The sequence below is a fragment of the Ischnura elegans genome, chromosome 6 (assembly GCF_921293095.1).
Source record: "Ischnura elegans chromosome 6, ioIscEleg1.1, whole genome shotgun sequence".
Classification (NCBI taxonomy): Eukaryota; Metazoa; Arthropoda; class Insecta; order Odonata; family Coenagrionidae; genus Ischnura; species Ischnura elegans.
Window position 1 is genome coordinate 87,597,581 of NC_060251.1, and position 26,092 is coordinate 87,623,672.

Consider the following 26,092-nt stretch of genomic DNA (forward strand, 5'->3'; position numbering starts at 1 on the left):
TAGCTTTTCGGCCGCTGCTTTTCACGAGTCCTTCGAATTTCGAGGGCGCGTGCTCCATAGCCGGACGGTGGCCAGCCACTCTAGAAAGCGGAGATAAAGCACCCGCGCTTGGAGGAGAAGAGTTGGTGGCGGGCGGTCGGATTTCTGAAGCACGTGCTGTAATCGGAGTTGGCAAAAATACATTTTAGAGGTAAACTCTGGAATATTTCCGTAAAGGATTCTCCAGCCGGACACTGAACAATATATGCTGCCGCCATGCATTCAATGGATATACTCAGCGATTTTATCAGGAGTAATTTAATATGTGTGCGGTCAGGTAATGCATGAGACCGAAATTCCCCGAACTTCGTCTTAGCTTCGGAATTACATGTATTACAATCAGAACATTGTGATTCTTCATGAAGGGATATAATAATATTTATAATAGCTATTCATTTCGGCGAAATTGTGAATTGAAAATGTAAATTTAATCGATAAAAACATGTAAATTAAACTTGATCCTTGGTTTATTTTTGCCGAAATATGGAATATATTTTTCTGTGAAAATACTTGCAAAATTAAGAAAGCTCTATCCCTATTCATGTTTGGAATAAAACTACGAAGAGTGGCATTTGGATTATCAGTTATATGTGTTCAACATAAGTCGAAATTAAAAGTTATTTTTACTTCGCAATTGAAGTCCATTATAATGCTATTATTTTACATTGATAGGCTAAAGTTAGTGTTTAATTCGATTTGTTCGTTCGTGGCTGCTGTCCCAGGGTCATTTTCTAAAACATTTTAATGTGGTTCGATATTAATTGAAAATTTGACTGGCAAATTGATTTGTTGCAGAAAAATTGAAGTATTTTATTATTATTTCTGCCGACTACATTGAGTATCCTATTTTCTAACAATTACGTATCAATGTATGCCTTTTTTATTAATTTAAGGTCAGAATACTTCCAGAATATTAATTACGGTGCCAATCAAAATGTAAAATACATCGAAAATCATTTTTACCCATCGCAAAGTTTTCTCTTCTTCCCATCTCTGCTTGCAATTATATTTTCCATGACTGTGGGCCCCTAGTGAATTATTTCGCTGGAGAGTGAGAGAAAGAATTTCAGGGGAGGAAATAAAACAAGGCGTTGTTGGTGCGTCGGTAGGTACACACATACAATGAATGCTCCCGCCCTGAAGGTTTGTGGTGGTCCTTGAGACGGGCGGAGATGATTTCGGATTCAAAGTGCGTCGCGCTTCGGCCAGCCTTCATAACGCTCGGATAAGGAGCGGTGGAGGAAAGGGAGAGGAAATGGTCTGCGGAGATCATCGGAAGTTGTGGGATGAGGGGAAAGGTATGCACCTATGCTTTCGTCCAAGGAAAGGGCGTTGCTTGTTGTCCGGACTACCTGGCACCTGTGCTTGGAATTAAGGCTAGGGGGTTTTTACGAGCAACTAATGCTGGAGGGTCTGGAATACCCCTCTGCTGGAGGGTTGCGGGTTCCCTCCCCAGAAATATTTGAAGATACATTGTTCAAAATGGTGAGTTTTCTGGCTCTCTGATGGATATTTTGTTAATCCTTACACTATTCTATAAGTAATATTTATCCAATTAAGTAAAATCGATTAAATTTCAAAATTTCTCTGAGTTCTGGGGGGCTTTTATCCCCAAGAACAACCCCCCCTTGCTGAGCCACTGACAGGGAAGAAGAACGTAAGGAACTCCTTGTTCCTTGTGTTTGCTAGGATATCCGTGCTCCTTGTGTGTGGTAGGAACGTGTCTCCAGAATAAGGTGAAATTTATTTCTTTCCCGTCAACTTTTATGCTTCTTTTATCCCGATTAATGTTTTAAATAAAATTTCGAAGAGCGTCATAAAATTGTGCGGCTTAAAAACTATTAGGGTCGGTTTTATAACGTCTGGTCAACCCAAACCATAAGATTTTACAGCATTTCACTTTACCTAGAGGTGGTTGAAATTTTCCTGTTAGAATGAGTGAGAGTAGGCCTTATAGAGACTTGAAGAGGGAAGTGCTTGAAGGAAGGGTAGGCTCCCAGAATGCTTCTTAAGTAGGAATTCCATGGAAACCTACCTTATTCGTTAGGATGCTTAAATAATAACCCTTCTGTTTAAGATCAGACTTCCAGCTAACCAGAACGTCCAGCCGCCGTTAGATAAACGTGAATCTGAAGTGAAGTGAGCCTCTACCTGTCTGTAAAAGTCTGTATCGTCCTATGGTTAATGCTGACCAGACGTCATAAAACTGGTTCTTGGAGGCATTTTATCCGATTAACCTGATCCTGCATAAAAATCTTGGGAGCAATAAAAAATAAGTCGATCCAGTTATTTCTTTACTGCACTCCCATGTCGCGAGGGAATGAAGTGCTATGATTTCCATCCGTGAATTTAAGACTTCCGGTTCTCAAGGAGAGGACTTCATCGCAGGCGCTGAGTACGAGTCTTCCACGACGTTCAGCCTTGTGAATTGAAAAAATGAGGGATTGAAAAATTTTATGCATCATTTTTATAGTTGCCTGGGGTATTACGTTAACTAATCATATTAGTTCGAAAGGATACAGAAGTGTTGCCGTCGGAACTTGTGTTTAATGATGTACTAGTATTAAAAGTGTGAGAAATAAGCCAAACTGCCAGGAGAGCATGGGTAAAAGAGGTATCGTCGATGCGTTATGTCGATGTGCAAAGTATTTAGCGAAACGCGAGCGTAGTTAAACGAATTTATAAGGGAAATCAAACGACAGAATTTACATCGCAGTTTTAACGCGAGGAAATATGATTACAAGCGATAGTTGTATGAAATTAGTGTTTAGTCATATTTTCACCATGTATGCTACCGTGAAAGCATTTTTAAAAAACTAGATCACTTGCAAAGTTATGTTTATAATATCAACTCACGCGGATTCGTGAAAACACGTTTACATCTTAGATGCGGTGCGAATTACGTGCAAGTAAGCGTTCTCCCAATCGCTCTCGCATCCACCCACGCGACAAACGTATTGTTTAAGCAAGAATTTATGATTGAGAATGTCAAACAAAATATTCGCATCGGAAATTATTCATGAGAGGGTCGTCTAAACCTCTAAAGCATTGACGAGTATGTGATTACGATCTGGGAACGAAGAACTGCCCACAATGGAAGATATTTGCGTCATTCGAGGTGAAGGGAGAGGAATAAGGAAAAATTCGGGTTTGGAGATGAGGAATAATCGAGCCTTCATTTGCTTGTTCATGAATATGCCGAGTGCGCCTTAAGAGAATGAGATTGAAAGGAGGAAAAGTATTGTTATGTTTCAAGGCTGCGGCTGTACGCGGATTCTCGAAGGGATCCTACATGGAAAGGTCGATTCCCCGTGCTTGCCTCTTCGATCAGACTCACACGCAAGGCGTTCGTCGAATTCGCGCAAGTTCATTAGGTTTCCACGTACGATGATGATGAAGACTGAAATCGGGCGATTAACGCATCGATCGTCGCTTTTTTTTCCTCACTCTTCCTCGCTCGCGGTACGTAATCCGTGGAGGCCATACCGCGCTGACGAGGTCACGGGCAGAGAATAATCCACGGACGAAATCGCGGATGTGGTCAATTCCAAAGTATCTGTCGGAAAGCTTTCTCGTTCCTCATGATCGATTGCCGGGGAAGTTGCATGAATAAGGATTCGGAGGCGCAGAGAAGACTTTTCTCAAGTGCAAACTATCACGCGAGACATTCGAAACAAGTTGACCTGATTGCGAAGAATTTAACGCGGTTTCATTTCCAGAGCTTGGAATTATTGGCATATCAAAGCACTGCATGAAAAAGGTGACTTTGTACGCAGTCACGAAACCCGGTTAAGCCATATATTTTTCATGACGAACTTCATCCTTGCTGTATATTATTGGCATATTATTTCTTATGTTGAAGAAAACGTACGCCATCTTAATGTTGCTAAAACATTCAAAGTATAGAATCTTAATACTGGTATACTGCTCCCCTTTTTTCCCCATTCCCTAGCTAGTTCTTTTAAGTCCCTTACGCTCTTCTTCCCGGTCCCTGGCGTAGCGAGGGGGGGTTTTGGGCGATAAACCCCCCCAGAACTCAGAAAATTTTTAAAAGTTAATTCATTTTCCTTAATTGGATAAATATTACTATAGAATAGTGTAAGGATTAATAAAATACCCATCAGAAAGTCGTGAAACTCACCCATTTTGAACCATTTATCTTTAAAATGTTCTGGGGGAGGACACCCGCACCTCCCGTATTCCATACCCCCCCCCCCCCCCGCATCAGTTGCTCCTAAAACCCCCCTAGCCTTGATTCCAAGCTGCGCGCTATCCTTCTAGGCTTTCCTTAATTGTTTCCATCAATTTTTCCTTTCATTATCTTTCCCACGTGACTACTGTTTCTCAGTCCGTTGCCAATCCACCGCGTTCAGTGATTCATAGTGTCCTTTCTTCTGCTATTATTCTGTGTATCTTTGATGATATTAATAATATGTATCAAGTTTAAAAAAGGAGCCCCGGCTTGGAAAGATACCATCCTAGTTCATCTTTACCATTTTCAAATTTTAAGATTGAGAGACTTCGAGGAGCATTTTGAAATACTCAGATCTAAATTTCCAGAGATGTTATTTTTTTCTATTATAACTATTTTACTGTCGTCATTAAGGCTACTAGAATGTAATTATATGATTTTATTCGCGAACAGTATTTTTATTAAACACTATTTTCCCCTTATTTTCGTATTTTTTATGTTAATACTTCGGATTTACAACATTCGTAACGAGAATGAAACGGTACTGTGAGTTTTTTACATTTTATTTTTATAACTTCTCAAAATAGACAAAAGTCTCGTATGTACAAATTCGATGTGGTGTACTATTTCATTTAACCTGGCGCAAGAGGTATTTTCACCAAGATTAATCGGTGACTCGAGAATGCTATTTTAGTTCCGATGAGTGCAATTAGAAGATGAGGCAAGAGGAGGTAGACTTAAAGGTGAAGAAGGTTAGATTTTAGAGGTTCACTCTGGAAAATTACTTTGCTTAAATGGTGCATAAACTATAGTGATATGACTCCGAATGAAAATATTTACGTCATATTCGAAGAGGAAGGAATGACTTGCTTAGTGCTATGAATCCGAATAGTGACGACATATCCCCCAGATGGAACTACTGAGGATCAAAAGAAATCCGCAAATTGCGTCTGCCAAAGTCATGATTTACGTTTATTTTTTTTTCGTTCATTTTTATAGCTTCCTTATCCAACCGCTCAAGGAAGCTTTCGCCTTGATCCATTACTCACGTCTAAAGCACCAACTACTATGCTATGGAGACTCCGAGCTTATTTATTCATGTTGAAACGTGCACAGAATTTTACGTGAAGCCGGAATCGATGTCGTAATTTGAATTATTCGTCTTGAAAAGGTTGTGCCGAATATGAATATTCATGTTACCGTTGCCAGATGTTGAGTAAGGTGGAAATTACCTCATTTTGCTGACATTGAAATGCTGTTCCTGATTCATCTGACAAACTCCTGAGTAGTTATCGTCTAGAGATAACTAGTAACGTTGCAGTTCTTGTTAACGTAATTGTAATTATTGGGGAAAGTATTACTCAGTAATCAACCCGGTTCACTAATAGAGATTCAATGTTTGAAAATTTTAGTTCAATATCATTGAGCATTGTGGCCAATTACATCGACATCCAGACTATATTCGCTGAGCGTTTTTCTATTTGAGATTGATCATAGGTAAATTGGCTGTGTTTATTGATTGCCTATTACTGCGCTTGAAAGCTAAGCAACTATTTAGTTCCGTTGGTCTCCATTGAAAAAAAAGACCCCATGAAATTCCTGTTCCGAAACGTCTGGAACAAGAAGCCTATCGTTTGAATCAGCGGAAATGCCACTTAACAGCATTCACTCTGCCTTTTGTTTTCAATGTCACCAGAACTTTCCACTGGCGCTTTTGAGGGAATCCTCTCGGGAGCTAAAGGAGTCGGATTAATTATACAACGATGAAAAAAGTGAAGTATGGAGATTCGATCTCGATGAAGGAGTAGGATGCTCTTTTGGCGGTACTTGTAAATCAATTTTGAAGACTCAAATGGATGGATTGACTCAGCAGTATATGATAGTCATAAAATATCGAAGACTGAAAGAATGATCGTTGATAATTATCGTTATTTTTAAATTTTTATTTCCTTCACGGTTATGCTATTATCTGATTTGTATGCGCTAATTACCCAGAAATTGGAAATCGGCCAACGATAAAACGGCCATTTATTTTCAAATTACTACCGGTAAGCAATAGACAATTGACAATTCAATGACCATATATATTAAATTGAATATGCACCAAAGGAATTGAGCGGCCGAAGACCAGAGATTGTCCATCGATAATTAAATATCGAATGAAGATAATTAATACCCGCAATCTTCACCAAATGCGGCAATCGTACCGACAGCGGAGAATATAACAATTCCGTAAAATAATATAAAATATATAAAATAAAAAGTAATAAATGAAAACAATAATGCAGTTAATCCGGAAAGAGTAACTTTAGTGTCGGCAACCTCAATAATTATCGATCATATTTTCGTCTAAGGGTGGACTGACATTTGGCACCCTTTTGGGTCGTAATCTTCGCTTCGTCGCTGCCTCTCGTGGCTCATATCCTAGTCAGCAGTGCGCTTCGAAGTTCTTCCTTCCGACACCATTGTTGGCGACACGGGAGGAATTGTTGAAGAGGGGAGGGGAGGGTGAGAGGGTCAGGAAGTAGGGAAACGACGGAGGACCCTTGGTCACCCATACGCATCCACCGAGTCCGTCTGCCGCGGGAATATATTTGTGCTTCAAGGGGATGGGACCTCTTCGTCGTCTCGCTTCTTCGCGTCTCCTACACGCGCTTGCAGACACACATGGGTATCCCCGTGTCTGATCGTGCGGGATTGAGGATGTCACTGCGAGGGACAATCCAAAGCTGAGGCCGGAAGACCCGTATCCCCCTTGAGGACAATGCGAGCAAAGCCTACGGGATTATCGGACGCAATACTTGGTCAATTTCCACTTCCGACTCTAATTATTTTGGCTTTTATTTCCTGCTATAGTAAGCAAGAGTTACCAAATCAATAGAATGTACCAATTGATTGTAAATTTGGGGTTGGAAAGATTAATGTAACTTTAGAATAATAAGGACATATTTAATAAGGAAATTCCATACTATTTTATGCATATAACAAATGTTAAATTAAGAACATCAGGAACTTTGATACACTATTTGTAGTGCTATGTATTTCATGCTCAGTAATCCATTTATAGTGGTAGATAAAATCAATTCTTGCTCGTGCTAAAAAAATTAACGGCATTGGCCACAAATACCGCTGGGAAACATTTGTTTACTCGATGGATTTTCATCCGACTGCTGTGAAAAATCAGCTATGGTAAAATTTTTTGTTCAAAGATTTACTGCCCGCAAAATCCTAGGGTCACCGGTGAATACGCCAACATGAAATCGCCAGTAAAATATTGTATCCGCTGCCTATAAAAATTTCATCCTCTGGAATAACCTATTAAGATTCAATAAACGCTCCCTCCCGAAGAACAAGGCTGGACACGGGCTTCTTGGAATTTCGACTGAATGGAAATTGCCGCGGAATGTAAACCTTTTCCACTTCACAATATCTGTCACCTAGACCACCTTTGTCTAAATCGTGACGCGCGAATGTGCTCGGAAAATTTAAAAATCTTTCAACAAAGAAGGAAGAAAAACCCGAGATAGCGACAGTGCCGCAGCAGGATTGCGGTTTAAAAGACATCAACAGGAAGGATACAACGTTGCGCCTTTCTTATCGCATTATCTCATCAAGGGGAGAAAAGATACAGCTCGGAACTAGGTCTAAGAAGGCCAATATATTTTAAACCGTTTCTCGGTTCTCGTTATAATTCGGGACTAATATATATTTTCCTTCCCAATTTCACACGTTCAGTTTGAGAGTTAACAAATCAATCGATCCGCAAACGCTTCGCAATAGCAATGCCAGGATGCCTATTTGTAGCAATGGAATGAACTAAATTCATGCTTTTGCACCAACTTGACTAGAGCGACTATTTATGAGCGCTAGTCCTAAAGTACTGGCGATAATATAAATTTTGATTGACATTGATCTTAGCGGGAGCAAAAACCGGTTTCATCTACCATAGTAGATGGTGCTTTTCAAGAGACATCGGACCAACTTAAAAATTCAAAATGCTGAGGTAGGTTTTCATTGAAGGGGAAGTTCATACTGAAAAACTACTAACTTCATCCACTTCAATTTATGTCTTCAGTTCAGCGAACACGTTGTCTCCTCTTGTCCATATAATATAGACAAGTGGCAGTTGTCCATATAATTCCTGTTTTCCTCCCTACTTTTCTAAAATGTTTCCTTCACTTGCTTACCATTAAAATTCTCTACCCTTTCAAAACTACTATCTTCACCTTACTCTTTTGAAAAAAAGGAATCACTTGCTATACAATTTACCTATTTTTTATCCAATATTCTTTTAGTCTCTGGCTATATTTTGAGTATTTAGTGCTAAATTTATTTGCACGCAGCCATTTTAAAGCATTGTTGAAGCATTCCTGCAATACTTTTGAAACTCAGATTTAGTCTGGTGGCTCGTAGAGAATGGTAAATAAAGGTATGAATAATACACATATCAAATAATTAGCTCATTCCTATTTACTATAGCTTGAGAGCAGTTTCACAGGCTGAGGAAAGAATCGTGAAAAGCGCGATGACCGCAGGAATACTTAGTGCATTAATCTAAAACATTTGCTTCATTCATTTATTTACAATAGCTTAGCATGAATATTAGCTTGGCAGTTTACTGTTTGCGCATGCCTGAATTCATTTACAACTTGCAAGCGTACGGTTAAACTATAATTTTATCTAGATCAAATAGAGAAATAGACAATTTTATCAACAATGAAAAAATATGCAATTACGTCAATTATAATCCTTTACGAAGTAGGTTTCTATTTTCTCGAGTCTCTTCTTGACGTATAGAAGACAATTGATTTCTTTCTTGGCACTAACTGGATCTTGAGCTCATTCTTGTCTGGATAAAAAAATGGAGAATCCGCTTACTGGCGATAATTAGTGAAATTAGCGGAGGCCTTTTCCTCTTCCACCCGTCAAGTGAAGGTTTCCTCCCTTTCTGGTTCGCAGGGAGGCAAGGACGAATGGCAAGAGCGTGAACTGTGCTCGCTTTCCCACCTTAGCCAGCTGAGCTACGAAATTCGTAAAGGCAAGTGTGATTAAAGTATATTCGGCGGTTGCCTAGATACGTCGCTATTCGTCTTCCGTACGCTGTCATGCCGCCAAGATTCAGAGTGAACTAAACCACCATTTATAATAGGGTGTATTGGAAACAAAGTAGATTTTAATTTGTTTAAATAATATCCTGCGGATTTTATTATTCGGTGTAATTTATTGAACGTCACTATAGTATCATTTCTTACAGATTTGTAAGAAATGATACTGTAGTGCCCGATATTTTACAGATCTGCGTACAGATCTGTATGCAGATCTGTAAAATATCGGGCTGTAAACAAAACGTATATTTATTTATTCCGGTTCTCCAACGTTATGCCTGTATACGTGTTTACCCTAAAATACGGACCTTGTTTATTTTATCTATCAATTGTCGAAGTTATTCTAATTCAATGGAAACATTTAATGAAGTACTTGCATATTTTGATAGAATGATCATTCAAGTCTCCGAAAATTAGGCTAATAGGTTTCTATGTTCACCTAATTCTAAAGACGTAAACTAAAGAATGAAATTGTCGCGTATTCCAATGAAACAGGAATAAAATTGGTTTTAGTGTAGCGATTATAAAAATGTAAAAAAAATTGTAAAATATTGTGCCAAGGCAGATGATTAATATTTGCAGTCCCAAATGTCTGATGGCGTTATAGTGCCGCATACGCGCAATTTTCGATTTTAAATTCCTCCTACGCATAAAATCATTAAAATATCTTTATCACTCATCATTAAAAGCATGAAATCTATATCCAATTCTTACGTTAGCAAAGGAATGTGGAAAATTTTTGAGCTATTATTCCTTTCCATTGTCCGTAGAAGGCAATTTGTTTTTAATTGGCCGCCGGGGAGCCGATATCTCGTTTCAAAGGCTTGATTCTTCTCAGCTAGCTACCCTACGCTATATTATTCAGAAAATTTCTTTGTCCTATTGTGTGGAGCCCAGTTAATAAATTATGTCAATACTTAATTGGAGGTAAAATTAAATAAGGATAAAGATTTCGTAACATTCTGAAGGGGTTCGTATTTAGTAATACTCGTAATATTGATGATGTAATATTTATTTAATATGCAAGCGTACCTCAGTTGCCTTTGTGAGGACTTCTCTTGTCGTGACTCACTCATTATCATTTGCATGACCATGCATTATCAATTTATAGATCAATGTCACACTTAAGACCATAAGAATAGCAAGAGGGGTTTGAAAGTAAACTATTTCTGATATCCTTACTAGTAGTAGTTACCGTGAACTTCAAACAAAAGTTTGTAGTTTAATGGTCGGTCCAACAAACGGCTGCCACAATGACTCGAGTGATATTAACATGCTTCTACACGATGATCAATTTCGTCATTACCATCGATTTTTTGACCCCCAAACAGTGGCACCGACTGCATGGGGCCTGAGGGGGCCCGAGTCCCCTCAAAAATTCGTTATGGGTGTGAGGAAAAAATGTGTCAGGCTTTTCGATTTTCCCCGGAGTGTCCAGATATCGAGATTCGAGTTATCAGGGTTCTAATGTTGATCATATATGACTCTTCTAAAATGCTTAAAATACTTAAAACTCACTACTTATAAAATTTCCCGGGGCAAGATCCCCGGTTTGGGCCCCCCCAATATTTTTTGTAAGTCGGCATCCCTGTCCCCAAATGCCCCCAAAAAGTAGAGGCATAGCGGGAGTTGAGGGAGGCAATATAATAGAAAGGAAATATAGTGATTTCACAATTTTTCTTAGGGCTTCCGACGACTTTAGAGCGGGACAATTCTAGGACTTATCGTCGTATCTCGTCTCGTTCACCTAAAACATTTGTATGAATCAGTCAGTGGTCGAAAGTTTGTTTTTATGGTGTCGCGATGTTAGGGAAAGAGACCTATCGAGTGGGTGTGATGCATTTTCATATCGTGGGGAAGCGTGGACGATGAAGATGGAGTGAATGTTTTCATGTCCCCATGTGACGCGTGTTTTACGGCGGCGCTTCTCTTCTCCTATGGCTCATCCGCGCCCTTGGCCGGGACGGCCTCGTCGCGCAAAGCGATTGGCTGCACTGACAAGTCTCCCCCAACCCCTCCGCAATTCTCCAACGAGAGAACCCCCACCCCCAATCACTCATGGCCCTCTACCTTTGCCACCCTCACCCCCTCCTGTCGTCTTCTATCGGCCGCTAGACACCTTGCGCCACTGGGAAGATTGCCTGTTTGAAGACCTGTGTGTCTTCCTACAGTCGCGCAGTCCTTGGCGACGCGACGTTGAGGGCTGGATTAGCGAAGATCGGGGAAAATAAAATAAGCCTTTGTGTCAATCCTCCTGATCACGGATAAATCCGAACCTTCGGCGTAAAAAAATGAAAAGTTTCCCTCGTGAGATTTCCCCTGACCTATAGAAGAATATTATCTCTGTCCATGTCAATCGGTGTTTAATTAAAAGTGCCACGGTACAATTAGGTACAGTTGTTGGTCATTAAACTGCATGCTAACCTGGAGACCACCAATGCCAGAAAATCGATGAATACTTTGGCAGTTGGCCTCCGGTTTGTTGACCAAATGGCAATTATAATAAAAAAAGTTATTTATTTCTAAGGCTTTTCCTTTGATATTCGCTGTGAAATTAGAATTGGTGGGACCCACCGCCTGTAGTGAAGTAGTAGATGTCAATGAGCGATTTTCTCTAGTGAATTATTTCCAATTTTACTGACCAAACTGCGCTCGTGTTCCAATCTATCGCTATACTTTATATTTGTTTAAAAATGTGGAATGTTTTCGGTTATTAATAATGTCATCAAGCCCCGATAATGATGCGTGAAATCATTTGTGAAACGTTAGACAAAGAATATGAGTTATTCCTATTTTGCATTCATTCAATGTAGATAGTAAGTCCAAATCATGATTTTTCAGGTGTGTTGACGAACATCATGGAAGCGTGGAAGGATGGCGCATTTGGAAGCCAATTTTTTTATTATTTTTATTATTCGTGCTAAATTCCATATGATAAATCTGAAGTTTCAAAAAATATACAACACTTTTTTATTGCCCCGATTAGTTTAAGGGATACGGCATGGAGACCGCGATGCAGGTAAGAGCCTTTTTTTATATTGGGACGGTACTCTTTGTGAAGTTGGCGTGAGCAGTGACCTTTGTCTGTCGATTTTTTATCCCTACCGATGGTCCCCACCTTTTTGTTCCCTGAATTGACATTTACATCAGATGGCCGATTGCCCTTTCGAGGGATGAATGCAGACCGCTAGGTGGCAGGTGATGCGCTCTGGCGATCTCCGTCGGGGCCCGTTTATCTTTCGGAGAGGTGTTTTCGAAAAGGGTGGCGATAGATCAACTAATCCGCTCTATTTTTTATGTGATTACCGAAACAAGGAGGTGGTCTTTTAAAAAATCCTTTCATCTGATATTTATTAATTATTATTATAATTTTGGCCAAGTTAATTATTAAAGCCATGCTCAACAGATTGATGAAAGTGAGGCTTGATGAGCTACATGCTATGGCATTTGTCTTTTTTTTAAGGAGATAACTTGATATTCTACGCGGACACCTACTTTAAACTAGAGCGATGTATAATTTCTGCCAGAAATTTGCTTCCTCTTTGTCTTTCCGGTTATTAAACTTGGTTCATTGGCTAAAAATGGTTTCGTCCTTGACTCGCAGGATGTAGGAATGGCGTGAGGACTGGAATTATATCACCATGGTATTGTAAAAAAATTGCAACTTCTTTTTCATTTTTCTTGAATCCATCCGAATGCCTTTGTTTGAGTTAGCAAGCCGTCATCATCATTTCACGGATTTCTGACTCCTCGTCATTTCGCTCTCTCTGACATAACAATGGCGAGGATATCATGAGGAATGGACGCTTTGCGGAGCGGATTTCAAAGCACGTGTCCGTTCCTCTTTTGTTTTTGACCGGAAACTGAGCCGAATCCACGACCGCTCCACCATGTATCATTTGGCCCGTTCCATTTCCTCATAATAATCTGGCCACAGAGACAGTCCACGAAAGTAAATAAAGGTCATAAATATTCTGTCAGTACAATAGAGTTCATGTGATGCCATTGATATGGATTCACTTACATCTCTGTTGAGTTCGTTTAATAGTAGCTCGTTCTGAATAGTATCGTTGTTGGAATGGGGGAAAATAAAATTTGATGACCTTAGACCGAGATGACCTTTATTTCTTAGCGATTCCTTGTAACGAACCTGCATTAAATTTTTAGTTTCCCTGTTTTTTTCTAAGGTGTACTTGATCCAATAAAGTATCGGCCTATCTTCATCTAGGCTAGCAGAAATTCCTGCTAAGTCGACGATGACTTTATGTTGCTTAATTTTAATGCATTAAATGAAATAATTTATCTTTCATCGAATTCCATTTATTTTTCCCGCTGTCGTCCAAAATCATTACAATTTTTATTATCAATTATTTTGTTTAAAAACAGTACTGTTGCTAGGAAAAACGAGTAAAATGAAGTAAGTTGTAAGTTTGAATCATGAGCAAGAGGATACTCTTGGCTTTGATTGCTAGAAAAGAAATCGCACTTTCCCTATGGTACCTGAGACCACCTTTTCATTGTAATTTAGAAATTCTTATTGTTAGTTACATTTACTCTTCAAACTTACAGTTATTCAAACTACAAGGAACTACACACTAAATAAATGTATGATTATTATTGCTTCGGACTCCTTTTATTTTGGTCGTGTTTTATAAATGGTTATTTCTCCACAGAGACTATGCGGTGGTCAACGACAAGAGTGGTTTAGCTTCAAAGAACTAGTTGCAGAGAAGTAAAGAATTTGATGCTCAGTTTAAGTAACAGCACGTAACTATGACTTTATGTAGCCGCACAGTATGTATAATGAAGACCTTATCATTTTGAGATATTCAAGATTGCGTGTGATTAGCTTGCAGACCACAGGTAATGAATTTAAATCAGATCACGATATGCTTTTTGATTTCATGAATTGTTGAATGGCTGGGTGCAACCTGTTCTTACGCCAAGCATATTGTACCTGTATCCTGCGGATGTATTGCAATTCACAAAATTTATGCGTTCTTCCGCCTTATTGCTAAGGAACATGCGATTTAAACGGTACGGCAACTCGATAGCTATGTATTTTGCGGTAATATCTTGCGTGTCCAAGAAGGACTGGAAAGTGGGCCAACAGCACGGCGAGTTCTTTAAGAATGAAAGACCTTTAACGTGTCACAAATTGTGGCAAATTTCCTCCGGCCTTATTTCATACCTTTGCTATTCATGAGCGGTGGAATAATTCAGTTCCCTGGTTTCTTCAAGTTGGTGCTTAGGGCGACGGTTTTCTTGCATATACCCATGGTTGGATTTGCAGCGGAAAAATTTTATGGAACTCTGAGAGGTGTTGGCTATTTGGTGCCAAAGCTGTCTGACCACAAGAATGATTAATGGGCTGAAACTAGAGAGCGCGAGAATGAAATGTCGGTTCAGAGGAGATGTTCGAGCCGCTTTCCCTGTCTGCAGACATTCTGGTATTATCTGATTATATTTTAGATCACCTGGTAGGTAGGGCTGATATCGAACTCGTCCTGGCAACCTCTTCAATGAACGTTCTGCATGTGCACCAATATGCTTCGTGAGGAAGAACAAAGCTTTTTTCGAACTTGAGGACAAACTTTTCGTGAATTAAGTGTCTATCATGTGTAGCTAGTGAGTATAATCTACTGATACGAATTTTAGTCCTTCTCGTTTTCTTCAACGAAGGCTGCTAACGGCATTTTTTCTTATTTGAAGTAAATATTCGAATTTTTGCTCAATTTACGAATTCTCTCAGAAATTCTGACGCGTAGAAATATCTGTGAAACCACGGAAACTAAATATTTTGGCACGAGTCATTAGGAAGCAACTCATCACTATCGTTCAAATTTCCCTTTAATAGCTTCTACACAGTTGTATCTGACCCATCTTATTTTTCTGAACGTGGTCGTTGAATTGTAACATCGAGTCTCCAAAACTTGAAAATAACTGAGAAATTCAGGCTTGACTTTGTGAAACCTCTCCATATTTGAAATAAAGGAGTAACACTTTGACAGGTTCACTGTTATATTGATATGGGCACGACCCGGGTTTCGTAACGTAGTTACCTGAGGTTACTTACGACACCTGAGGTTACACCTGAAGATGTAACTACGTTACGAAACCCGGGTCGTGCCTACATCAATATAATAGTGAACCTGACAAAGTTTTGCTCCTTTATTTCCAAAACTTGAGCTAGGGAAGAGTAGGATTAAAAAAAAAAGTTTTTGCAAGAAGCTGGATTGGGTATTTTCTGTTACCATGGAGATTCGATCGCCTGAGATCTCCGGTGTTGGTCGTCCTTCGTGGCCACGGGTCCGCCAATTACACGAACTTCTAGAACGTTCGAACGTGTGAGGGAAGTGCCCCACGGGTGAGCACACGAAAATAAGCTCGAGAGAAACTGCTTGCTTCTATTCAAACCGATCTTGATCCGTGAATTGAAAAAGGAAACGTCCGCTTCGAGGATGTACCATTTGCCAAAAAAGCACTCGCTTAAGCGCTTGGGCTAAATTTACGCCGCACCGATGCATATATTACGTCTCGCTGAAAACAGAAAATTGAAAAATGGATCCGGTTTGATTCCGTGCGAGGTCAATCGCATCCATTTTCTACCCAATCAACGATTTCACGTTTCCCTTACACAGCATTGTACCTCCCATTATTTTTGCATCGAACGAAGATGAATATTTCAAAGGCCATGGGAATATGTAAATTTGCCCGAGTGCGTATTGATTATTTTTAGCGATAGCCCATGACGGGGAATGGATCAAAATTGTTTTTCAATGCGACTAGTAAGGAATCGCAATTATTCCACCTTCCAAGGCGATGTGATTTAAGAGGAATAAAAATGCCACAAATACTAATTAGATGCCAAATAAGTATATGCAGAGGGAATAACTAAGAGTACACGAAATCACTTAAGCTCTCGAATATTTCATAAACAAAAAAAATGTCCCGTATAATTTATAAGGATGATTTGTGAGAAAAAGCTTTGCTTTTCCCTTGTTTAACGAGAGATGGAATAATTTTCGTGCCTGGTGGGAAGAGAGCCGTCGTTTTTTATGTAGTATTCTATCAATTGACTCAATATAATCGAAGTTGACGCATTAATGACTTGAAAAAGGATATTATTGTGTGTAATTTACTGATGTTAATAGGACAATATTCCAAGAAGCAAAAAAAGGGGTTACCGAGAAGAGACTTCAACGCTCGGCTGGCGCAGTTTACCATTAAAAAATTCTTTCCTGGCCTATACTCAATGACCGTCATAGAGGGTACCGAGATCACATGGTAGATAGAGCAATTGACGTTTCATGCGAAGATTCTCAGAGAATTCAGATCTGAACACGAAGTAATCAATCACTAAAAAGTTATTGCCATTCCGTCGTTAGATTGATGCCTTATTATGCGTTCATTAAATTGATTTCAGTTTTGTAATGACTCGCGGAAAAACCAGAAACTGACTGTAGCTCTTAGAAAAAAACATGATGGATTTAAGGAATTTTGGAGTAAAAAGCAGTAAATCAATTCAGATATGCGTCGATGTTAGACTTTCTCGAACATTACCAATTTTCTCAGAATCGATTATGTATTAAACTAATTGCATTTGTTGCTTAATAGTACGGATACATGATTATGTATAGCATTGCTATTGCATCAGTATAACTGCTATATTGACATCAGTATAAATTCCTGTCACCGGCGCAGTTTTGTGTTATATTCTTGAAAATTTCTCCTCTTTTTTCTATGAAAGCGAAAAATTAATGCGAAAAGAATTGTATTCAGTTACGTAATGAAGAAAGTGAAGAAAATATCAGTAGATACATATCGATGGCTAAGTTCTAACAACACGTATCTCAAAAGTAGCAACTTTTTAGGAGAGCAAAGGAAACGATTTATATTTTTAATTGTACACTGAAATTAAAAACCCAAATTCATAAAACTGAAAAACAGTCATACTTTTGCAATCAAAGAGTTGTTTTTTGCTTGAATTTTATTTTTTAAATTTCATTACACTTTGTTTAAGATATCTGTCTGAAATCGGCCAAATTTTGATACACGCGTTGTTAGAACTTAGCCATCGATAAGCTATTTTCTCATTAAATTGTGTTTAAGGAAGGTTTCAAACTCGTTTTGCGTTCATATTGAGACGGACAATGAACAGAGAAGGGAATTTATTTATTTCTTTCAGTGTTTTACTGGGTATGGTAGATTTACGTGGAACATTTTGGTAATCACCCAGGTCTGTCTATACTCCCACACTGATCTTCCAGGAGTGGGATAATGCTCCAGAACTACAAGCGGCCAACGGCGTGCAACGGGGAGGTGACGCCTCTTTCTGGATGCGAGGCGGTTCGCGGAAAACCTCGTATCATTCTGAGCGGAGCGCTCTCTCAACAGTGAGTCACTTCTGCCATCACCTGCTCCACCGCCCCCGGCGAAAAAATCTCCTCACCCGGCGCCTCCTCACCCACGCAAGCGCCCTCTATCCACGATGACGCCTTTTTTCCCTCCCTCGAAGCTTAGCGAAGGAAAATGACCCCAGTAAATTAGGCAAGATGATATGTGATATAGAGGATGGGAAATATATCGGATACACAGAGTTGCAGGGAAAAGAACTTTATCATTTACAATATCCGTCAATATTGGGCATTATCGAACATTCCTTATTTTATCAGAATCGAGGTAGCATTCTACCATCAACTGGTGTTTGAAAATATAACGTAATACATTAGAAATGACGATAAAGAAAAGGAAGTGGGGTCTATACGATTTGTGATTTAAAAGTAACAATGAAGTAAAGTTGCGCACAATATAAAGAGGGCATATAAAAATAATGCAATCAGTCCAATTTTAAACACACTCTTATATAATAATTTTTGAAAATTGCGATTGTTATTAATGGTATTACAACGGTGAAGGTGAGTTGCCATGGAGCTTTTTTCAGCGTCTGCCTCTTTCCACATTACAAGTGCCCTCTCCAATTCACAATATGCCCTTCATTTTATCCATATCATTATTCTCTGCCCTGAAAATCCAAATTTCTTCCCTGAAACATGGTTTTCGCTTCCCTCATCCACCATTTTCAGCACTTCCTCGTACCTTTTTCTCTCCGTCCATTTGCCTTCCCGATTTAATTCCCACCAATTGATATTAAAGTATTCTTCCGGTCACGGTACATGAAGCATTTTGCCAATCACCCCGGCCCGTCTCCCGCAACAAACTGGGATTCCCTCTACAGTTAACTTTTAGGCTTACTCTTTCATCCTATCTAAAAATCCTCCTCCTCCCTTACCCAACATTCTAACCTCTAATACGCTTAAAAAATGTCATCCCCGCTTGATGAATGAATCCGAATTATTATTATAGTATTCTACCGATTAAGGTAGGTTTTCATGGAGTATTAAAGAAGTGATCTGGGAGCCTCCCTTTCCTTCCAGCACGCGACGCCCTTCTTCAATTCACTGTAAGGCCTACTCCCTTTCAATCTGTCTAACAAATCCTATTCTTTTCCTTCCCCTCCCTCGTTTCCCTAACATTCTACCCTCTAACACCATTTTCAACATACCCTCCCCACTAAGTACTTGCTCCATCCACACCTTCTGTCTCTTTCGTATCTTATCTAGCAGATTCCTCTCCTCCCCCACCATATCCAGTACTTTATCATTCCTCCTCCTCTCTGTCCACTTTATCTCCTCGATTCTTTTCCATACACACATCTTGAAGGCTTCCAGTTTTATATCGCTCTCCTTCCTAATTGTTACTTCCGCATCGTAAAGCGCTACAATCCAGATAGGTATACACACCAGTAACCCATCATCATCATAAGTCATCAATCCTAAGATTGGTTTGACGCAGCTCTCCATTCCGCTCTCCTATCTAAGCCTTTTCAAGTAAACATATTTCTTCCCTTTTACGTCCTTTATAACCTGCCCTATGTAACTCATTCGGAGACGTCCTTTGCCCTTCTTCCAACCCAACAAATGAATGAAGTGGTGAGCAGGTAATTTATTGGTGAACGGGGATAAAATTTTGTGCAAGTGAAAGTCTTCAACGCTAAACTCCTCCGTCGCTGACCTTCCCTCCTCGCCCGGGGTAAGACGCCCACCGTCGGATGTGGGCGACACATCGCTTCCGCTCTCGACTGTGACTCAAATTGCGAGGAATCCCTGGCCTAGTGGACCCGCCCCCTTCGCCGGAATCTCCCACGTCCCTCCCCCACCACCACTTACGCCCACCGCAGAGGGTGACATGGGCGCGAAAGACACGCTGCAGCGTAGGAAGTTCATTGATTACTAGCTACCGCTAGCGACGATGGCTCCATCAAAACGGAAGTTTTGTAGAAATTAGTCAGTGTCAACCCATTAAATATGTAGGCTCTCTGTTTACAATTGTCATGGAAGTATTAGATGATAATATTAATGTATTAATTTAAGTTATGATGAATCGGAGTGGCGGTGTTTACAAAGCGTCGATCGGTAAAATCTCAGCAGACCACGTCCATCCTGTTCATCTTCCGCCGTTGCACCGAAAATGAAAAATATCCCCGGCGAAAAACTTTTAAAAACGATTATCAATGAATGATTGAAGATGAGAAGAAACAGTAAAAGGTGCTATATTCCAAGATTTTAGTGGAAAATACCTTGAACCCGTCACTAATAATCATCTTAAATTCCTGCGAGGAATTACGTTTATTCCTTTGTGCAATGTGCAGTATGTGCACATCGATTCATTTAGGAATTATTGATAGAGACATATACAGGAATGACGCAGAGTTGCATGCCTTGTATACGAATTGAATGCTTAAAACATGTATGAACGGGACTGTATGTTAATAAATTATGATTTTTCAGAGAAATTGTGGCTTGCGTATGATCAACCATAGGGTATCCAGATCAATTTACGTAGCTCTTGGATGTAATACAAGTTTTTCTTATCGTTTCCGTAGAGGCCTGAAAATTCTCGTCTCAATCTCTGAGGAAAATGATGAAAATCATTTTCTCTCCTGCTTTCAATTTTATGAATGGGCAGTTGGTGTTACTACGGAGATACATTTTCATTTTTTTGTCCGTGGGAGTTACGGATGCGTCACGCTTGAAAGCCATGATTGTGGAATTTTCACTTCTAGGAATTGACTTCATTCAAGCGAGTCAAATTCTCAATGATTTCCCAGCATCATTTAACGACGTTTAACTGATTCGATGTATCGCAACCAATGGAAAAAAAGAATGTAAATAATCTTCAAACGGCACCTTCAGAAATAATGTAATTCTTCTTTCGTATTTACTTTACTTTACACGGAAATGGAGGGAAGGAGGCATTGATTGATGCGGACATACCATTCGATTCTTGCTGCGGCTATTCCGTTCACGTAATAATTACCATGTACCTTTTATTCACCGTTGTTTATTGGTATTCTTTTACGTACCTTGTTCTGAATCTTAGAGTTGATATCGTCAGGCCATCTATGATCATGCCTTAATGAATAATTGTCCATCATTATTCAGGTAAGAGCGTATAGAAAAGCTACTCAACAGATGTACATAGCTGGGTCATATCCTAATACTTTGCTCAATGGAAGGTAGTGCATAGAATGTTTTGTTTTCGATGTTTCTTTTATGCCCCGAACAGATGAGGTTTTTATCTGACTTGGTGAAAATTTTGAACGAAAAATTGGGTCACACATGTCACTGTATGTGCTTAAATGTGATGTGAGCTAGAAGAGATTGAAACACAAATTTACTCAGCATTCCTCACTCGTCTATCAAGTTTCCATGGAAACCGGAGATATCTCACGCACTATCTGAACCGCGATTGGAATGTGTTTAGGCTTATCACTTGAGTAAGGTGCGAGCAGTTTGGACCAGGGAAGTAGGAGATAACGTATGTGTGTTTAGCCCTTTCATTCTCACGTGCTCTGTGCTAAATCTATGGAAAGAGCTCAGCACGAATGGCGTTTCCCTCTCATGAGTGTCTCTGGTCACCGGCGAGGAGGTCGCTGCTGAGTTGGGTGACGTGTAATCAAGGTCTCCCGGACGGAGTTAGCGAGAAAGCAGTCGTCACCGTACTTCTAGAAAACAGGTCTTGGGTTCTCCGAAACACACGGTGGGTCTCTCTCGAAGCTGTGAGGTCAGCGGAGAGACCTCGAAAGTCGTCTTTGATCATCGGGAAAAAATTCGCCATCACCGACGTCAACCAATATTACCGTTTTATTGGACCGAAGATACGAAACCCGTTTGGCGTTATTCATTCCAACCAACATCTTGTGTAAATACTAAAAGAAGATTTTATAGTTAACATTTATTTTATTATTGTTGCACCAAACTTGTTTAAATCCCCCGGAAAACTTTTCTCCAGAGATACCATACGTCTCTCATGGCTGGCTTTCTTTAAAGCAGGGCCTCGTAAAGCACGAATCCACAAAATGTTATATTATACACACATAGAAAAGGTGGGAACATGATAATTGTCTTATCAACAGTAGAACTACCGATGGAGTCATTTTGACTCCTCGCGATATACGCGATCGCCTTATGTACCTACTTTCGAATTTCGCATATCAAACAAAAATGATTACCTTAAGTAATGTATCAATAAAAGCCGAAATAATCAGCAAAAACATACAATGATGAGGTAGAAGTCAGTATGACTCCATTCGGTAGTTCTAGGAGGGATATCAAGTCCGGTATTTCTAGTGTTAATGGAAAGATAAAAACCTTTTGCCTAAACTTTGATTATCTCAGTGAAGAAATGGTTAACGCTGATGCGATATTGTAACAAACGTATTGCGTACTGAATAACCCTAAAGTGCCTTCCCCTCTAGGAAGCTGTCGAGGTACTGGCCTGTCGCATCCTCTGTTTTTCGGCGCCTTGTGGGTTTTCCTGACTGACGGGAAGTCGTCGTGAGGGCTGGGTAGTGTTATTCCAAGTAGGAAGGACGGAAGTCGGGTGTTTACTGGATGGAGGGCGGGCCAGTCCAGACCTGCGATTGCATCTCATTGCGACTCTTTGTCAACAAACGAAAAACCCGACACGCGGTTTCCCGCAACCGTTATCTCATGATCGCTGGATATTCCAGGAAGTCGTGCTAAATAAAATGAAACAGCTGAGCTATCCGAGAGCAAACCTAGCCAAACTACTTTTTTCATCGTCTTTTTACCACAATTCCTCGGTAGATAGACTCATTTTCGATGCCTTTCCCAAGGAATGATCAGCTGGAGAAGGGTATGAAAATATAATTCATCGCGAAAAGACCTCTGGGGGAATATCTTATACTCTCGGAATCAACATATCATGTTCAACAAAGGAATGTTTTCTGTATGTTTCTACTTGTCATTGTGATGAATGATCAACGTACTTTTAATCATAAACATTACCCTCTGATATTCCTATCGAGATGAAAAATTCCATGCTTCCGACATAATGTTTCTTTAAGGTAATTTTGTCTTGCATCTGTTGACGATTGTCATAGCTGATTTGAGTGGTTGTGATAGTTGATTGAGATCCTCCTATTTCACACGAAGTAAAAGGTAAATCCTTTTTATAGAGAAAAGTTACGATTGATACTTCATGGGGAAAGAGATCTTATTTTTTTGTAAATGGTGAATAAGATTAGATATCAATGATGCAAGATGCGTGGTGATTCCCCTATCCTCTCTCGACTACCAATATTTTTCTTCTCTATTCTAATTGCTTCATAATGGAATAGCTCTGACTTTTTTTCGCTCGTAGAAAATAAGTTTCCTTTCATTAGGGTTGTTTTTAGTAGTTCATTCAACGGGGGCAATTTACCTATCTGTTAAAAATAATGTAAATTGATTTTTCCTCTATAATATGGATAATGTACCAGTTATTCTGTATACACAAAATACTTCCATTAAAATCATTACTGTTAGCTATATGACTAAGTGACGAATGACGATAATGAATGAATTGGTCATTACGGTGGTAATCTGAGGGAACGAGACTATCCGTAAAACTTAAACTTAAAATTCGTTTAAACACCTGTTTCAAGTAGCCTACGAGAGTTTAAATGGACCTTTTTAGGTTTAAATCGTGGTAAACCTCTTATTGATAGCGTATTTACGAAGCATCTATTTAGAAAGATTCAAATGATGACGCACATGTATTTTAACGATATCAGCACGCTAATGGGAATTCACGGGGAAAAAAGTAGACGGTATATAAAAGTAGTAGTGGGCATTTTGCCATTCACAGACGCAAATTGCTATCATCGCCCCCATGAACTCTCCACTTTCTGCAATTGTTTTTCAAACACGTTGAAAGTGATTGATACTCGTGCACGATGAATATTTTTTGTTCCCTAATTTTAGAGTACAGATATTTCATAATTAAAGAAAATTTATGTTCAATGCATTCCGATCGCATTCAAGTATTCTTTGAAAAGAGCGGATAACACCTGATTACCTAAGGATCGGAAGAAATACACGCCGTTGAGGAAAACAGAAGAGCATTTTTCCATGCATGAGTAATGATGTGGTCAATTTTCCCTCCAGATTGACTTCAAGTAAAATCGTGCGTCATCAATAAAATGTCTTTGTTTCAACGAAGGTTTTGGTTCAAACTAATCTTAGTAGCTTTTATTCCGTAACCCATTACGGTGGACTCAAAAATATTCGGATGACCTTATTCCCGCTCGAATAACTGTTTCTGCGTCCAGCATCACTCACCCTGCCCCCTATCTTGTAGACCCACTGTCCTGTTGAACGTTTCCTAGACGTTTTGCTTGCTACCTGTTCTTAAGTTCAAACAACCTAAATGAAAGTAGGTTAGCTGAAAGTGTTTGCGACTCAATCTAATGGAATATTAAATATCATTAATATGCGGGACTTGAATTAAAAAAGGAATTATATTACATGCAAATTTTCACTAACAACGTCAGTAGGTTTTTCTTGAAAGAAATTTCTGGATAACAAAGTCTTGTTAAAATGTGAGTGACTAAAAACGATGGGATTAGTAATAATAAGATCTGACAGTTACAATCATTATAATTTATAATGACAGTGTCCATTAAGTTTCGTCTCTTAATGACAGAAATCGCCCCGTGAAAAATTAAGTGTGATCTTTCGCAAGTTCACGCCCTTCAGCCAGCGAATCGTGGATGTCATCGATGCTTGACGGCCAAGGTTGGGGTATCCGGGGTCGAATCCCGTGTGGACAATTTTATCATCGGGGGGCATCTCCTCCACGATTGGATGGACATAGCTTCCCGCGTCGGTGGCCACGCACAAAGACGTTTCGCGAAGTTAACAACCCGGAGCCATTGCGTCCGACTGGTTCATTTTGAATTGAACTGCGGGCGCGGATCAACCGCCATTCGGATCCCGTGGAGAACAATTGGTCTGGGATAGAAAAATACTTCTCACTCAGATTATTTTTCACTGCGTAAATAGAGGGAAAACACTATCCTTTTCATGATTATTCTACAATACTGGTCAAACCAATGATAGAGATTTTTCATTTTATAAAATTCAACTATTTGGAATCGGCCAACTTTGCGCCAAAATTGTTGACATCACAGGGGCTAATGCAGCTTTACAAATTTATCTTTAATCCAACACGCATGGTTATAATAAAACACACAAAAAACTCTACCTAAAGATAAGACTCTAACATGTACGTTTTTAGTTCTCCTTCATTAAAGTTTAAATTAACAACATTAATAACGTCTTTGCTCGTTTTAGTATTGTATTAGCTCCAGTGATATTAACAAATCTCAACTTACCGCCGCCAATACTTTTCTTTTTAATGTCCACCTTCATTTAAGTTTATTTAATTTTAAACTAAAGACAAAAAATAAAATCACTTACCATTGCTTGGGTGTCGGACTGTACGACAGGGGCCGTGGTTGTCCTCTGGACTAAAGTCGCTGCGACCAACACGACGGCAAAGCACAGCCGAGGACTTATCCATCCCAGCTGATGGTTCTTCATTCTCTCCACCATTGTCCTTCAATAAAAGTCCACCGATTCCTTTATCAGAAGTCCTTTCACCGTCGCACTTTTAAACGAGAATCTAATCTCGCGAGTCGAGGAACTCGAACATGGACTGTTCACGCACAAATCCCGATTAACGTCCGTTGATTTTCTTCGAAGTAATCTCCGTTGAAAAATCACTGCCGCCTATGACACTCTCCTACGTTAAAATCACAGCGCACTTTTACATTCGTATCGAGATATAACTGGATTGACGCTTTTGGGCGTCGTACGAGGACACCTGTGGGACTTGGAGTCGTCTTCCTCTAGTCTCCTTCCCTGCTGCACCTTTGTGTGAAATAGCTTTGAAAGTATTATACCATGAGTATTGTGGAGTGTTTTGGAGAGGAGTGGACCGAATGAATATGTATCCACGCCTCAGGCTCCCGTTGGCCCTAACCTAAGCTCTATCGCGCGCTCTTTGGAACTGAAGCGACTTCGCCTGAGTATATATATGTCCGAGACCTTTTCCCTCCCCTCCACCCCCGCCTCCCACGTTAATCCCTCCCCTCTCTTCCGCGGATCGAAGGGGCGGGGCGGGCGTAAGGAAAGGAGCGGGGAGAGGGAAGGGTTGAATGGAAGGAGAGGGGAGGGGGAGAAGAGGGGAGGGGGAAAGAGACGTAAAGAAGAGGCGAGGTGGGGTGGGATTCAACAGTGTGCTGGCAGAAGATGTGTAATCACGGCTGTGTTCACTCGCGGCGAAGTCAGCGCATCCACTCGTACCGTAGCGCACGGCGAGGTGCGACATAGACTACTCCTACGTG

At 39.9% G+C, this 26,092-nt stretch overlaps 1 protein-coding gene across 2 annotated transcripts in view; it reads right to left on the reverse strand.

The window, feature by feature from the left end:
* LOC124161113 (matrix metalloproteinase-14) overlaps positions 1–25,745 on the reverse strand; it is a 104,065-nt gene extending 78,320 nt beyond the window's left edge. For both annotated transcript variants that reach the window (XM_046537324.1, XM_046537323.1), the window contains exon 1: positions 25,164–25,745. In XM_046537324.1, the coding sequence (XP_046393280.1) occupies positions 25,164–25,298 (135 nt within the window). In that variant the 5' untranslated portion in view covers positions 25,299–25,745. The remainder of the gene's footprint in view (positions 1–25,163) is intronic.
* Positions 25,746–26,092: the final 347 nt, after the last annotated feature.